Source organism: Malaclemys terrapin, chromosome 4, assembly GCF_027887155.1.
Source record: "Malaclemys terrapin pileata isolate rMalTer1 chromosome 4, rMalTer1.hap1, whole genome shotgun sequence".
Lineage (NCBI taxonomy): Eukaryota > Metazoa > Chordata > Testudines > Emydidae > Malaclemys > Malaclemys terrapin.
The window spans coordinates 41,317,976-41,334,476 of record NC_071508.1 but is presented as its reverse complement, the minus strand read 5'-3'; the positions used below and the strand labels follow the sequence as shown (position 1 = coordinate 41,334,476).

Here is a 16,501-nt window from a genome sequence, read left to right as displayed (position 1 = left end):
GTCTGTTTGGCGGAGGTAATTGCCACTAAAAATGCTGTTTTCATCGAAAGGTGTAAAAGGGAGCACGTGGCTAGGGGTTCAAATGGTTGTTGAGATAGACAAGCTAGTACTAAATGAAAGTCCCACAGGGTGGTAGGTGGTTTAATGTCTGGGTATAGGGCTTGGAGTCCCTTGAGGAAACGCTTAGTGATTGGATGAGCAAAAACAGAAGTATCATCAATTTTGTCATGAAAAGTTGGAATAGCAGCTAAACGGACTCTGATGGAGCTGAAAGAAAGGCCGGATCGCTTAAGGTCCAACAGATAGTCAAGTATGAGCGAGAGAGATACCGACGTGGGACAAAGTTGTTTAGCTGAACACCAATGTGTGAATCGTTTCCACTTTCGTAGATAGGTGGTGCGAGTAGATTGTGTTCTGCTATGTAGGAGCACTCTTTGAACTTGTTCAGAGCAATCTAGTTCGCTTTGGGAGAAGCATGTAGGAACCAGGCTTTGAGGTGAAGCATGGACAGGTTGGGGTGGAGAAAATCGGCCTTGTTGTTGTGATAGGAGGTTCAAGATGAGAGGCAACGAGATTGGTGGTCGAATCGACAATCTGGTGAGGAACGGAAACCATGGTTGTCTGGGCCACGACGGGGCAATTAGGATCATCTTAGCACGGTCTGTTCGTATTTTTATCAGGACCCTGTTGAGAACCGGTATCGGGGGAAAAAGCATAGAGTAAGTTTCGGTGCCATGGGATCATGAATGCATCTCCCAGGGAATGTTTGCCCAGTCCCGCTCTGGAGCAAAAGTTGGAACATTTCTTGTTTTTTGCAGTTGCAAAAAGGTCTGTGGTTGGGTGACCCCAAATGCGGAATATGTTGTGGATGGTTTTCTCGTCTATCTCCCATTCGTGATCCCAGGGAAAGGGTCTGCTTAGTTCGTCCGCTGTGGTGTTCATCACTCCGGGAAGATAGGCAGCTGATACCCGGATGTTGTTCGCAATGCACCAATTCCAAAGCTTCATAGCCTCTGTGCAAAGCGAGTGGGATAGAGCTCCTCCCTGCCTGTTTACACAGAACATGCATGCAATGTTGTCTGTCATTATGCGTACATGGTGATTCCTGATTAGTGGCAGAATGTGACGGCACTTATTGCGAATGGCTCAAAGTTCTAGGACATTTATGTGCAGAGAGGTCTCTGTTGAAGACCATAGCCCCTGGACTGTGTGGTGAAACATGCGTGCACCCCAGCCTGTCAGAGATGCATCGGTAGTCAGTATGGGGGATGGAGCCTCCTGAAGAAAGGGGACTCCAGAGCAGAGGTTGGAGTGAACTGTCCACCACAGTAGAGAACCTTTGACTCGGAAAGGTATGGAGAGAGTCTTGTTTAGACAGTGCACATTCGGTCTGCAAACCGTGGCCAACCACGCTTGGAAGCACCGCATGTAGAGGCGTGCATTTTGGACGACAAAAGTGCAGGAGGCCATGTGACCTAGTATTTGTAGACAGTCTCGGACAGTCACCTGGGGACTGTTGCGAATTTTTGTGGCCAGTCAGCTTATGGAGTTGAAGCGGTCGGGTGAAAGAGATGCCAATCCTGTCCGGGAGTTGAGGTATGCCCCTATGAACTCCAGATGTTGGGTGGGACATAATGTGGATTTGTTTTTGTTTATTTGCAGGCCTAGAGATAGGAAACAATCGACGGTAAGCCACGTGGATTGGAGAGCTTCGTCGAACGTTAAAGCTTTGAGGAGGCAATCGTCGAGGTAAGGAAATAATACGACCCCTTGTTTTCTGAGGTAGGCAGTAACTACGGCTAGGATCTTGGAAAAAACACAGGGGGCCATGGACAGTCCGAAGGGGAGAACCATGTATTGAAAATGTGTTGAGCCAAGAGTAAAACGTAGGAAGCGTCTGTGGGCCAGGTGTATAGTCACATGAAAATAGGCATCCTGTAGGTCGAGGGCTGAAAACCAATCGCCCTGCTCCAGCGCTGGGATTATGGTGGTGAGAGTAACCATCTTGAACTTTTGCTTTTTGACAAATTTGTTGAGCCGCCTGAGGTCGAGGATTTGTCGCCATCCCCCAGTTTTCTTTTCTGTTAAGAAATAATGGGAGTAAAAGCCCTTCCCTTTGTGTCGTTCTGGCACAATTTCTATTGCTCCCACTTGAAGGAGATGTTGCACTTCTTGGAGGAGTAGTCGCTCGTGAGAAGGGTCCCTGAAGAGGGACAGGGAGGGTGGGTGGCAAGGAGAGGAAGGGGATGGCGTATCCAATTGTAACCACCTCTATAACCCACTTGTCGGAGGTAATGTTCTGCCATTGGTGGGAGAATGGTCGTAGGCGGTATCCAAAGATGTGTGTGCTGGCTGAAGTGGGAACGCTGGTTTTCTAAACCCTCGACCAAGGCTTCAAATCTGCCTATTAGTTGGAGGGGGTTGAGGCGCCCCCGCAGAATTGGGACGACGACACTGGAATCTTGGTCTCTGGTGTTGTTGTTGTAGTTGCTCCTGTAGTCTATGGCAGTGTTGTGTATATGTGGGGTAGCGTGGACGTTGGTAAGGTTGGTATCTATATTGCTGTCTTCTTGTCGTAGGTGTCTGGAGACCTAAGGACCGGAGGGTTGCCCTTGAGTCCTTCATTGAGTGAAGCACGTCGTTCGTGGCGGAAGCAAAAAGTTTTTCACCGTCAAAGGGAAGATCTTCAATGGAAAGAAAGAGGAGGAGAGCCATGAACCTTGGCGGATGACCACTGCTGTGGCCATCGATCTTGCTGCAGTGTTGGCTACATCGAGGGCCGCTTGAAGAGCGGTACGTGATATGATTTGTCCCTTGGAAACCAGAGCTATGAATTATTGTTTTTTCTGTTCTGGGATGTCGTCAATAAAGTCCATGAATTTATTATAGTTTCTGTGGCCATATTTTGCAAGAACTGCAGTATAATTAGCTATATGAAATTGTAACATCGAGGATGCATATACTTTATGACCAAAGAGGTCCAAGCGTTTACTTTACTTGTTGGCTGGGGTGGAGCGGGAATACTGATTGGCCCTTTGGTTCACTGCATCTACTACTAACGAGTTTGGCGCCAGATGGGTAAAAAGGAATTCAGAGCCCTTAGAAGGGATGAAGTACTTCCAGTCCGCTTGTTTACAGGTAGGTAGGCTTGTAACTGGAGTCTGCCAGATGGACTTAGTGGGTTCTAAAAGGGCTACGTTGATTGGTAATGAAACCTTAGTGGAACAAGAGGGCTGTAGGATGTCCATTAACTCATGCTGTTGTTCAGTGACTTCCTCCAAGTTAATTCTCAAGTCATTGGCAACTCTTTTAAAGAGGTCTTGGAATATTGCGTAATCATCCGACCGTGTTGGAGGAGGGGGAAGTAAGGCTTCTTCAGGCGTTACCTCCGGCTCTACTGGAATAGGAGCAGGACTAGGTTGATCCTGCAAGTGTGACGGTGCTGCCTGGTGTCTTGTCATTGGCAGGTTTGGCAGGTGGTGGTGCTAGACCGGTGTTGCGCCTGGTTAAGGTGGTGTAGCACATGTGTTCTTGAGGGTACGATGCCCATGGTGCCCAATATTGCCATGGTGGTGGGTAGGGCATAGGTGGTGCCATCCAGGGGTTCACCCCCCAGGGGGCAGGATCCTGAGAATAGGATGAGGTAATTTTTCTAAAACCTCTGACTGGGGTCTGGGGATGCAAGAGTTGATACGGAGAAAAACCCTCCTGTGGTCCAGTTTCCTCCTCACTGAAGGAAGGTTGTTCAGAACCTGACTCTGCCATTGAAGAGAAACAGGCATTCAGCAGGGGAGACTGCAGGATAGGTGACACCAGCAGATCTCTTGCCTGAGTAAATTGGAGTGGTGAGGCTCCTGCGTGAGGTGAAGGCTGTGCAGGAGGAAGTTGCAATGAGGAAACATTCCTCTGAGCTGGGGTTTTGCTTCTTGGCTCCCTGCCAATCAGTTCCACGGGTGCCGTGGCCGGTGCCGGGAGGGCAACATCAGCCTGCAGGGGGTCAGGCAGGGTGTGGAATGTCAGCACTGCGTCCGTCACGGTGCCGACCAGTGCCAGAAGAGAGGCAGGTAGCTGAAAGCCCGAAGCCTCGGCACTGGAGCTTCGCACCGCCGCTGCAGCCTCAGGCAGTTTTCACGTGTTGCCAGAGGAGCCCAGCTTGTCAAATGTGCTCAAGCGGGGGAGCACAGGCAGGGAAGCGGTAGATCTGCCCGGGGAGGGCTTGTGTCTCAGGGTTTCCTTTGAAGAACATAGAATCATAGAATATCAGAGTTGGAAGGGACCTCAAGATGACAAAAGGTTCCCTTTCTTTGCAGATTTCTTGTGTTTCTTTGAGGCGGGGGTGGGGGGGGGGAGGGGGGGAAGCTGTGGTGGGCAGTGGAGCTGGAATCAGCGCCTGGGTCTGAAGCCACACCTAGGGATTTCTGGAGGAGGAGCAGTTTCAGTCTAAGCTCCCTGTCCTTCTGTGCCCTGGAGCTAAGTTTGCTGCAGTGGGCACATTTTTGAGGAATGTGGGTCTCCCCCAAACATTTTATACAGTATGAGTGGCCATCTGACAGTGGGATAGCCTCCTTGCAGTTAGAGCAGCGTTTGAAGCCTGTGGAGCCAAGCATGTCTGAAGCAGCTGCAGCTGACAGGATTTTTATTTATTTATTTATTTATTTAAGATAAAAATGGTAACTAACTATAACTAACAACAAACTAACTAACTAAAAGGGTAATTGTAGCAAGAGAAAGGAATTTCCTAACGAGTCTGCTGAGCTTTGTCTCAGGCTGGGGACAGTAGAGAAGGAACTGAGGAGACCGACCACGCATGCGTACTATTAAGCTAGACTCACAGCGGGGGGCAGCCTCTGCGCATGCGTGGCCGGTACGAGTACTGCTACAAAAATCTCCGAGCAAAGGCGCAGGGACGCACCAATACCTGGAGTGGAGCACCCACAGGGACATCTTTCAAAGAAGCAGCAGTGGTTCTCAAAGTGTGGGGCACAGAGAAACATTTGTGGGGAAAGGAGGGTGGGAAGGGAATGCCATGCTTCCAGCCCTGCTCCACCCCCAGATCAGATGTCTCGTCTCCAACCCTGTTCAGATCACAGTCCTGCTCCACCGCTAGGCCCAGCTCTGCTCTCACCCACAGCTCCACTCCACACGCTGCTCCGGCCCCAGCCCAGCTCTGCCCTCATTCCCTCTCCATCCCCAGACCAGCGCCGCCTCTAATCCCAGCTCCTCCCGCAGCTCTGCCTTCAGTCCAAGCTCTGCTGCTGAGGAAACCTTGACTGTGCAGTAATGCGTGGGGGAGAGGGGAGCGCAGACAGGGCAGCGCACTTGGAAAAGTTTGAGCACCTCTGTCCTAGAGCATGCCAGCATGGATCTACACGGGCCAGTTAGCACATAACACATTGACACACCCCCCTCTAGTATGCTATGCTGCACTGTGCAGACAAGCTCTGAGGCACCTCTACCACAGCAAACAGGCAGCTTTTTACTGCATTTCCTTTGGAGCCGGCTAACAGAAGCACTTGTATCTGGTCATACCTTAAAGTGAAAATGGCTCTGCTCAGAAGCTGATATAGAAAGCAGTGATCAAGTTTCCCAATGACAAAGGCTTTACATCATTACAAGAAAGTAGGTGGATGAGCTAGTCCTCAAAGATAATATTGAAAAGAATTATTTGACTCACTACCATCCTACAGGTTGAAGACAAGTAGAAGTGTTAAAGTTTTATTATTTGTTTAGCAGTCCACTCTCTCAAGGACAAAAGTCATGATAGCAGCAGGAATGTATACTCACACTTTCATTTGTATTGAGGGTAAAGTTGATGTCTGACACTCGATCAAAAGAGACACTGCAAAAAAAAAGTACAGATTTATGCACTAAAAGCAAAAAAAGATGCTGCAATTTACACAACAAATAAAGAGATTTCATATTCTGAACTCTTTACTGCGCAAGAATACTAAGAGGACCAGAAACTATAAAACTTAAGTAGTAATTTCCCACACAAGAAAATAGTTTTATCTTTTGTGTTTAGGAGAAACATGCCTCCTACTATCATTCAGTTAAACAATTTATCAAATCATGGGATGTTTTCCATGCACAAAATCTTACAAGACAGTTAAGCCAATAATATAAAAATGGCTACCTTTTATCAGATACATGGACAAAATAAATCCAAATAAACTAACTAAATGCATATCATGTGGTCAAACACCACACATCTCAATTTCTTTCTCTTTTTACAATAGAAAAATAGTGAGTACACAGTTCCAAGGAATGTCTACCAAACTGACAGAATAAATTTTTAAAAATGAGTTGTCAACTAAGGCCTTAAGTCCATCAAAGAGATCTATGCAGGCAGATTTTACACCTGCCCACTGACTTCAGGGAGATTCTGAAGACATAATGGTCCACCAAGGCAGATTCTTTTGCAAGACTGGACCCTAAATGTAAAGTGTCAAAATTAATTTTAAACTTATTTCCTAAGCAAAAAAACCTGATGACCCTTTTCTTACTGACTAGTGAACAGCAAGGAAAACAATTTCACATGTGAAATACTAAGTTCAAAAACTAACATTTATTGTCCCTTTAGGCCTAAAAACTGACCTCTCCACAGTGAGCCCACCTGCAGAGTTTCATCTTAAGGACTGCAAACATTCAGTATTCCTCATGTCTAAAATACCCTTCCTGCAGATGTGAAATAGGGGGGAAAGTCTGCCAGCCTTTCAGGACAATTCACAGGTATTCTCTCTTTAAGCACGTATGTGAGTGAGTTTAAAGTTAGCTGTGCATTTGTTAATCTTCCCCTAAATCCTCACTGCATTAAAGATCTGTTGGAGGAGGGGGTAGAAGAGAAACAGCATTTACAGTTCGTTAGATATGACCTTCAAAGTCAAAGCAGATCAATTTTTAGGCCCAACAATTTTAACAATATTCCTTTTACATAAAAGGACTAGAATCACATAATTGAACCACCATGCAAGTAACTAAAGAATAGCCAGCATTTACAGCTAGAAAGTAGGTAAGATTCCAAGCAATGAAGTCTCTCTCTCTCTCTCTCTCTATATATATTATATATATATTTTATTTTTTTAAATGAGAGCCGTTTGGTTTCTGATGGGCATTATCAGGGACCAAATTCATAAGTGGTAGCTAGAGGCATAACATCTAGGCAGAGTGCACACCTCAAGGGATCTGCATTATATTTATATGAGCATCTTGTTAATTATGTGTCATCTTCTTGACAGACTCACCCAAGCAGTATAGTAAACTAGCTCCTATGGCAGGTGTATACCAAAAATACTGCTACCCAAGTATATTTAATTAATTTAAATTGACTTCTTTTCTATAGAATCCCACCTCCTGAAAGTGAATCTTCATCTCTACACTCAGAGGTTTCATATATAATTCCCTTCCCTGTTGAGAAGGCAGGAGTCCACCTCAATTAGTTTCCCATACCTTACTGTAGCTTGTCCTACAAAATAGTATCAATAAAATCAGTATGACAACACTAATCTGCCTTTAATATTTAACTGCTGTCTTGGATTCTTTTCAAATTTGTTTTAAAAAGGATACTTTGCACCATGCACACTTAATTCAATTTAATAAAATTTGGGGATTAGATAGAAAGTAACACTTATCACCAGCTCCAATTCACTCCATTTTTCAAGAGGGATTCTCAAAAGCATGGTCCATTTTACTTTTTTGTAAGAAATAGGGATCATCCTACAGATTCTTGGGTTGTGTTTTACCTGGACTAAAACTATTCCTATTTTTAAGTTCTTACCCTAACTGTAGAAATGTAAGTGATCTCTGAACTGCTTTGCTCTTCACCATAGATAGATTTATGAAGCCCTTCCTTACTGTCCCCTACAGAAAAGAACACTCATGGATGTGTTGCTCCTGTCAACTTGGCCAGGAAAAGTAAATTTATGCTATGCACCATGGTGTAGAATATACCCCATGTCTATCTCCTATGCCTAAAAACTATCCCACCTATGAATTCTGCTCACACCAGAGCCATGTGCCAATGGTCTTGTGAATAAGAGAACAGATCCATAGGTTAAGTCTGATAGTAAGAGGTCTAATTATATAGTCACAAGCAATGTGTTCTCTTATGTAGCTACTGTGGGTTGGGGAGAGGAAAGAAATAGTGTTGCTCTGAAAAATTGCTCAGGGAAGCTAATCTGCTCTTCCTGGAGCACTCAGTGTAAGAACTGACCACATTAGTGCTGATAAAGCCAAATGCAGACAGCTCGGCATCAGTCAAGGCTGCAATTAATCACTGGGACACAGTCAAATGTGAAAAGAAGAAAATCCCAAGTTAAAACCAGCATAAAGTCATACTCACTTCCCGATGTCATCTTGATCGGCAAACTTCTCATCGTTGAAGCCAAACTGGTCAATAAAATTGGACGTCATTTGTTGCATCTGATAATCAGAAAAGGCCTGGCAATCCCAGGACCAACGACAGTGATATAAAGATTCTAATAATACTCTGAATACTATTTGCCCATTTTGCTCCAGAAATAAATTTTGTTAATCTAAACACAGGGGATTATAAAAAGTTAATTTGTTTTAAATCTATAAATTATCTCAGCCACTGAATATACACTGACCCACATTTGATGGCTTTGATGCCAGCTTGGTAGCAGCTCTAATAGGAAAGTTAATCTTCACTGTACATGTGGTCTTAAATACCACTTTTCCAAATGCATTTCCCAGGACACACTGTGTGACAGGAGAGCTTATTAGGTACAGGAGAAAAGCTGCCTTCAACCTTGTCAACATGAAACTTTTAAAACCACATGACTCATGGAAGAGGGGAGAGCAGGGCATTGTTATAAATAGGAAAAAAAATGTGTGGGTAAGAAGTTATCAATCTCAACTATAAGATCTAACTAACAGTATCTCTCAATTACCCAAAAGAAAACACAAGTGGAAACCAAAAGAGTTAATGCAGACATACCACACATCTAAATTTAATGTTGCCAACTCTCACAATTTTATCAAAAATCTCATGAGATTTGGGGGGTTTAAGGTTCTTTTTGTTTTTAAATAAAGTCTCAACTGACCTCAGATTACTGGCTTTAAAACTTGTGAAATTTCCCTTATTTAAAATAACTATTATTTTCAGTGGGGCTGAAGCCAAACTGCTCTCTGCCAAAACAGTCACCATTCTCTACAGACTTTGCATGTTGAAGGGAGACTGCAAACTCATTGTTTTTAATGAAACTGAACCCAGGTTACCCTCAGGGAAAATAGCCACTCTCTGGACTGTGTGGTTAGTCAGCTAGACAGGAGGTGGGAATATGGGAAGCCAGAGATGGCCTAAAAAGGAGCAGGTGAGCAAGGTGCTGAGAAGGTAAGGTATAGAGGAATAGGTGATGGCAGAGGGAAAAAAAATATAGGGTTGGGTTGGGGACAGGAAATTATGGAGGAGCTTGGAGGAAGCTAAAACAGGGCAGTGATGAGGAAGGAGAGGGATACAATGGCAGCTTTCCACACTCCTGGGATTGGGAGTGAATAAGGGGAACCTCCATCCAAGCAGCCACTGGAAAAGCCTGCCTTTTTGCATGTGTTTCAGGTAGAATTTTGACTGAAACATTCACAAGTGCCAATCAATCCCTCAAGTCTTTTATAGTAAACAGCACTACGTTGGGCAAAACATATGGCTGGCCTAGTAATATTAGACCTTTGTTCTTCCTGCGCTGACTGTCCATATAAAGCATTATTGGGTTGTAGAAAGGCACTAAACACTTCCTCTGTAAAGTACTTTGATAGCTATGGAGGAAGAGAACTTATTACTGAATGCATGTGGATGAGAAGACATTCATAAAGGTGTTATGTTAATGATAAATGGAATGATGAAAGAACTAAGTTAATGGTGAAAAGTCAATTAGATTTTTAAAATTCTACCAATTTTCAAGTGAAATAAGTGCAGGCAGCAACTTCTGTTTTATCAAATATATACGTCATCCTAGTGACAGTATCTTTTAAAGCCTAATAGTGGGAAAGAGCACGCTAGAGAAGCGTTCCAAGCAATAGTCAGCCAAGAGTCAGAACCTGCTGACATTTTGACAGGCCAAAGGCAAGTTTTGCAAGGTGGAAAATGAATGCAATCACCGATATACTTCTGCTTGTTGCCCTTAAAATAAAGGGATCTGCAGAAAGATTTACAGCATGAGACCCTTCTTGGGGGTACCACCTCTAGGGTTTGTCATGAACTTCCCTAAACAAAGCTCATCAAGCAAGGGGGGGGGGGTCAATTTTACCTTTAAAAATGCTAAAAAAGGTAGCAGAGCAGGTCTAACATCTTTATGGCATCATAAATTAAGTTAGAAGTCAGGTATGAAAAGTTATGAAACATGTCTGAAGATTTACTTTATAAAAAGGAATGGATTTCTCCAGCCAACAAAGAAAAACATTTTGCCTGCACAGGCTATGTAAATACAGTTAAAAACAGTTGGCAAGTAAAAAAAAAAAAAAAAAAAAAAAGTCACCTAAGTGATTATAAGCATTAATTTCTTATCCAGGGCCCGTAAAGAAAATTTGCAAAAGATCTCTTTTGCCTGAGTCATCATGATCAAATCTACTTTAGGTGTTATCATCTAGGGCAGTCTGAGATTTTACTTAGGTCTTTGAAGATAAATTTGGAGAGATTTCCATTAAAAGGAAAACACCACTTTTCATATTCAGTTATGCAGACTTGCATTTATTCCTTAACTCTGCCTACAGCAGCAACTTTCTGGAGATCTCGATACTGCACAAACATCAGCACAGCTCCTCTGGTGCTAGCAACTGTAGGAGCATTAGTGCACATTGGTCGGTTGTCAGAATTTTTACCACTATGTCATCTAACTTTGCTCACAGCAGGTCCAGACAACACAATAGTAAAAATGCCAGCAGCTGGTCTACAGTATCAGTCCCACTCTTACCAGCACTAGATTAGATGGAGTCTTAAATTTTGCCCAAAGAGCTCAATGTTTATGATTACTTGTGTGTGCATTACAAATGAAATCTTTCCTGTCGCATGCTTTGCAAATTGGGAGAACCAATTTCCAGTTATGAGGCAGCAGACTCTCCCCCTAATATTTAAAGTAAGGAAGGTCTTTCAAAAAAAAACTGTCCTGAGAATGAATTAATGAAAGTTTCTTTCAAAATGACAGTTTTAAAATTATTTCTGACGACTGAACTGACTGAGGCATTCCACTGATCAGAGATCAACAGAATGAAGACACTTCTGGACTGAGGATTCTTCATTAGAGAGAAATCGAACATTAGAATGGGACTTAGTAAGGAAGCTGAAGAAAAGAAAGCTGGAGGCTGCCTGTTTCAGTCTGGGCCTCAGTAAAGCTGGCAAACAAAGCAAACCCACCTAAGAAAGGTTAATAGGTTCCCAGAAGATCAGAAGAGTGGAAGGAAAAGACTACCAGTGCGCTAGACATTACAGTGCCTCCACTTATTCTGGAAAACTGATCAGCTCTTCCTCACAATGGTGTCTCCAGTCTACTGTCTTTCACGTCATACTCAGTTTTCTACAGAAGACAATATCAAGGTACAGTTCTCTATTCTATTGTCAAGCCTCATGACAAACTCTGCTAAGACACTAAAAATATCGTGTTCCACCATTACCCCACATAGCATGCAACAGCAGTGGTCCACCTGCAGTTCTCTGTTGGATTAACTACCTAAACACATGCAGTTGCTGTGACAGTCTAGATAGAGCTCACACTAAAGAATACAGTCAGAAGATGGTGCTTGAAGACTATGAAGGGCTTTCTAAAAGATTCCACGTTCCTACAGAAGCTGCTACCTTGCTGAAGACACCAACCCCATCAAATCTAGATTGGTGCAACTAAGATGCAATAAATCACTGAAATATCAGACATGAAAAAGTTAACTATAGTTTCTAAAATTAACAAAAACCTCAACCAAACTTTTGGAACAACTGCACTTTATATAAATAACGATATATAAACTTTAAGAACTACAGATTGTAGTACTTGGGTTGAGGCAGTTACAAACAGCTAATGGTACAAGCAGTGATTTAAATAACTTGTTTAGTAACTTGAATCTATAGCACCTTCAGGATTGGAGATCTAAATCAATGTACACTGTATGCAGATTTTGACAACTTTCACTTTCCTCCAGTGCCAACAGAGGAATAAAGAAGACGTACATTGCAAATGGAATGAGGCTAGTACGGAATAGCTGTCACCCTTCACCCATCAAAAATGGCGAAGTATTAAAAGTGCTTCCAAAAACTATTTTCTAAATGAAAGTGCTAACTCAAGTAGACCGCTATACAGTTAGTTGGTGCTCTGAAAAACACCACTCACTTGTGTGGCATTACCATATTAAATCCTGTAACACTGTCAATTAGCAAACTATAAATACGTATAGAACTTTAAACTGCACACTGCCTACTTTTTTTTTTTAATACACTTTCCAGTTTCACCACCGAATTCTCCAAATGGCGTTTTGCATCTAATGCAACCACCCATCCCCAAATACAAAAATCCCACAGAAAAGCTACTTTTACAAAGAAGGCACACCTGTGAACAACACTGTTAAATGAATTTAACTCACTTGCTGCAAAGAAGAATCCTGTGAAAAACCAGTTTCTTTAAAGTCAATTTCGTCATCGCTGGATGAATGAATGTGGCAGGTAGTAACCTAGACAAAAAAGTTTAGACACCTATTTAATTAAACAAAAGACTTAGTGTAAATTAGAATTATGCAAGGTCATTAATTTCAGCACAAAAATATGAACTAGAAGATTTTTAGCCCAGCAAACACACTATTTCAACTGTAAATGCATATATTTCATCCACTAACATTATATTTGCATGTCACCAGTCATTACATTTAGTGTTTGACACCTTTGGTGAATAATTCCATCTTTAACACCTAGCAAAACTAACTCTAGAGTTCCTTCAGTGGATGCTACTTAATAGGTCCAAACTGGCCAAACAGGACAACACAGGAATAAAACTGTATCTTACCATTTAGATACAATATGAAATGATTCCGGTTAATAAGGAAGTTCTTCCATGAAAGGTGTGCTTACTAACAATTCTACCAATTAAGTATAGTAGTCATCCACTGTGAATCAAAAAACACTTTTTACCCAGTTACAGCACTATACAGCTGAATAAGAACACTGCTTTTGAGGGTGGAAGCTGAATTTGCTTTCCACTGAAGCACTGGCCACTGCTGGAGTCAGCCCGTCTTGCCTCACCAGTGTCCAATATAGCAATTGTTATGTGCCCATAAATCTGGAGACGATTTAACAAGGGGGGAAAAAACAGATGTAAAAGAACCAAAACCCCACATTTTTACAGTTACACATCAGGGTCTTGATCCTCAGAAGTGCTGAGTGCCCACAACTCCTAATTAATTCTCAGAACCTGGTAACTTTACTAAGATCAGGCTTAGTAATGCTTTCTACGAAAACTAAAACATCGTATAGCACAGTTGTTTTCAACCTGTGGTCTGCGGACCCGTGGGGGTCCACAGACTGTGTCTAAGGGGGAGAGCCAAAACTAGGCATTTTAGTGTCCGAGGTGAGCAAGCACATTTGCGCCCCCTGCCATTTTTCATTATTTTCCCACCCCATTTGTTCACCTTCATGATTTTGCACCCTGGGCAGCTATTCCGCTCTGGTTAAGGCCCTGCTAAGGGGTCCGCGAAAGATGACTATGAAAATAAAGTTTCAGATCCAAGAAAAACTTATCTGATAAAATGTGATATCACAAATAAAGATGTGAATACCCCCACCTACAGGTCAAACCCCAGAAGTGTTGTCATTACTGGAGAAGCCCACAGTTTAGTGTCCTCTCTCTCACTCTGTGTCAAATGCTGTGCTGAGAACATGCAATGTTTATAATTGCATTTTGCTCAATCAGTTTTCAGTCTATGATTTTTACAATAGGCGCCAACAGACCACAGGTTGAACTTCCAAAGGGGTCCAGCACCTCCATTCAAACTTTAAGGGTCAGCAATGAAAAAAGGTTGAAAACCCTGGCATAGAGAAAAGGGACCAATTCTTTTATTTGTTATTTTGAAACAAATTATCCACTTTCTAAAATAAATATGACAGCCTAAAAAAGAATACCTTTAACATTCAATTCACGCATAACAACAAATCAGTTTCACCCCCTAAAAACTACCCATAATCTGAGATCAAAGAAAGAATTATAGAAGTGTAAAAATAAAACAGCAAGATTTTTCTGTGCAATGTTTTTGAATTCACAGCCCCACAGGGGAATGGAATACTACTGGTTTTAAACAACTTAAGTAACCAAATGAATCTTTGGAACAATTCAACAGTAAACTGCAAATTACTTATAAATTATAGTGTGGATTGTGCATACAGCATATTTTTCAGTTGAAAAATTCTTTTAGGCCTTAATTAGGCATTATGATATGGAACTGAGTAAATCATGTCATCTGATCTTGCTTTCTAGTCTACCAAAACCATCTGTTCAGGATTAAAGACAATCCCAATCACTTTTGTTCAACTTCAGGTTTCTTAAATTCTAACTAGTAAATCTGTAAATAACAGGTAACTAAAACACAAATAAAATCAAACCAAAGTAAACACTTGAGGATATAAGTCAAAATTCCAGCTAACTGAATGAGCGGTAATTTAGGCATATCTGCAAGAAAAACACTTCAGGATTCTTATCAAGCTCTTATCAAGCTACTGTCTGTGTTAAATGAAGTACTAGATTAAAAGTCCAGTATCTGAACTCTTTCTCTAGTAGTTATCAAAGACAATAGCAAAACAGTTTTTACAGTTTGAGAAGAAAAATTAGAAGCTACTAATGTTGTTTACAAGTACCCATTGTGTATTCACTACCAGTTCCAATGTCTTTCTTCTTGAGATTTTTCATGTCTCATGAATGGAGCAATTTACCATTAGAATACACAAATTAATCTTTAAATGCATACCTTTTCTCCATAGAAATCTAGTATATTAACCAATTTATTGAGCTAAAAAAGTCAGTATGGCCTACTAACAATCACTATCATCATAAGACTAGGCTTGGAAGGATTAGATTTCTTTTTTAAAATCAGTAAATGTCAGTAAACTGCAATTTCATTACACACAAACCAACGAACAAATATTTCTATTAATAAACAAAATTTACAGATAGGCAAATTAAGAAAAATGCTGCTGAGAATTTGGAGCTGAATTTAAGGACATTTATGTTCTATATTTAGACATGTGATGGTGATAATTTGTGTTCTAACGGTTACGAAGTTTCATCTTTTTGAAGCTCAGTATTTTTCATTCAATTGTCTGATCCCCCCTTGTCCAACCCTTCCATAATTTACCAAAACTGTGAAAATTTAAAGAGAGAATTGGAAAAGAATGCTTAAAACCCATCATTTTGCACAACTGTGAAAACTGAAATTGATACAAAAATTAGAAAAGCTTAAAAATATAGACCTTATCCACTACACTGGGGGGAGAGGTAGATATGCTGGAGAGTAGGGATAGGGTCCAGAGTGACTTAGACAAATTGGAGGATTGGGCCAAAAGAAATTTGATGATGTTCAACAAGGACAAGTGCAGATCCAGCACTTAGGAAGGAAGAATCCCATGCACTGCTACAAGCTGGGGACCAACTGGCTAAGCGGCAGTTCTGCAGAAAAGGACCTGGGGATTACAGTGGATGAGAAGCTGGATGTGAGTCAACAGTGTGCCCTTGTTGCCAAAAAGGCTAATGGCATATTGGGCTACATTAGTAGGAGCATTGCCAGCAGATTGAGGGAAGTGATTATTCCCCTCTATTTGGCACTGGTGAGGCCACATCTGGAGTACTGCGTCCAGTTTTCAGCCCCCCACTACAGAAAAGGTGTGGATATATTGGAGAGTCCAACAGAGCGCAATGAAAATGATTAGGGGGCTGCGGCACATGACTTACGAGGAGAGGCTGAGGGACCTGGGCTTATTTAGTCTGCAGAAGAAAAAAGTGAGGGGGGATTTGAAAGCAGCCTTCAACTACCTGAAGGGGGGGTTCCAAACAGGATGAACTAAGGCTGTTCTCAGTGGTGGCAGATGACAGAACAAGGAGCAATGGTTTCAAGTTGCAGTGGGGAAAGTCTAGGTTGGATATTAGGCAAAACTATTTCACTAGGAGGGTGGTGAAGCACTGGAATAGGTTACGTAGGGAGGTGGTGGCATCTCCTTAGAGGTTTTTAAGGCCTGGCTTGACAAAGCCCTGGCTGGGATGATTTAGTTGGGGGTTCGTCCTGCTTTGAGCAACAGGGGGCTGGACTAGATGACTTCCTGATGTCTCTTCCAACCCTAATCTTCTAGGATTCTATGATACTATGATTCTTAAATTATTTTTAAAAAGTAAAATTAAATAAACCAGCCTAAATAAGACATGAGTGAATCACTACAACTGCAGAAACACTAAGTTACTCACTGTAGTCAATTTCCGACTTATGGTGTATAAGACGAGAGAGGCTGGGTTCACTTTCCTTAACTAGTTAA

General features: G+C 42.1%; 1 protein-coding gene across 9 annotated transcripts in view; it reads right to left on the bottom strand.

Annotated features, from left to right (window-relative positions):
• The window catches only part of PPP6R3 (protein phosphatase 6 regulatory subunit 3), a 132,426-nt gene that overhangs the window by 24,242 nt on the left and 91,683 nt on the right, over positions 1–16,501 (bottom strand). For 5 of the 9 annotated variants that reach the window (XM_054025364.1, XM_054025366.1, XM_054025368.1 and 2 more), the window contains 3 exons: positions 12,580–12,666; positions 8,339–8,436; positions 5,785–5,839 (listed from right to left, as the gene is read on the bottom strand). In XM_054025364.1, coding sequence (XP_053881339.1) covers positions 5,785–5,839; positions 8,339–8,436; positions 12,580–12,666 — 240 coding nt within the window. The remainder of the gene's footprint in view (positions 1–5,784; positions 5,840–8,338; positions 8,437–12,579; positions 12,667–16,501) is intronic. The other 4 variants (XM_054025367.1, XM_054025371.1, XM_054025372.1 and 1 more) reach the window with 2 other exon arrangements.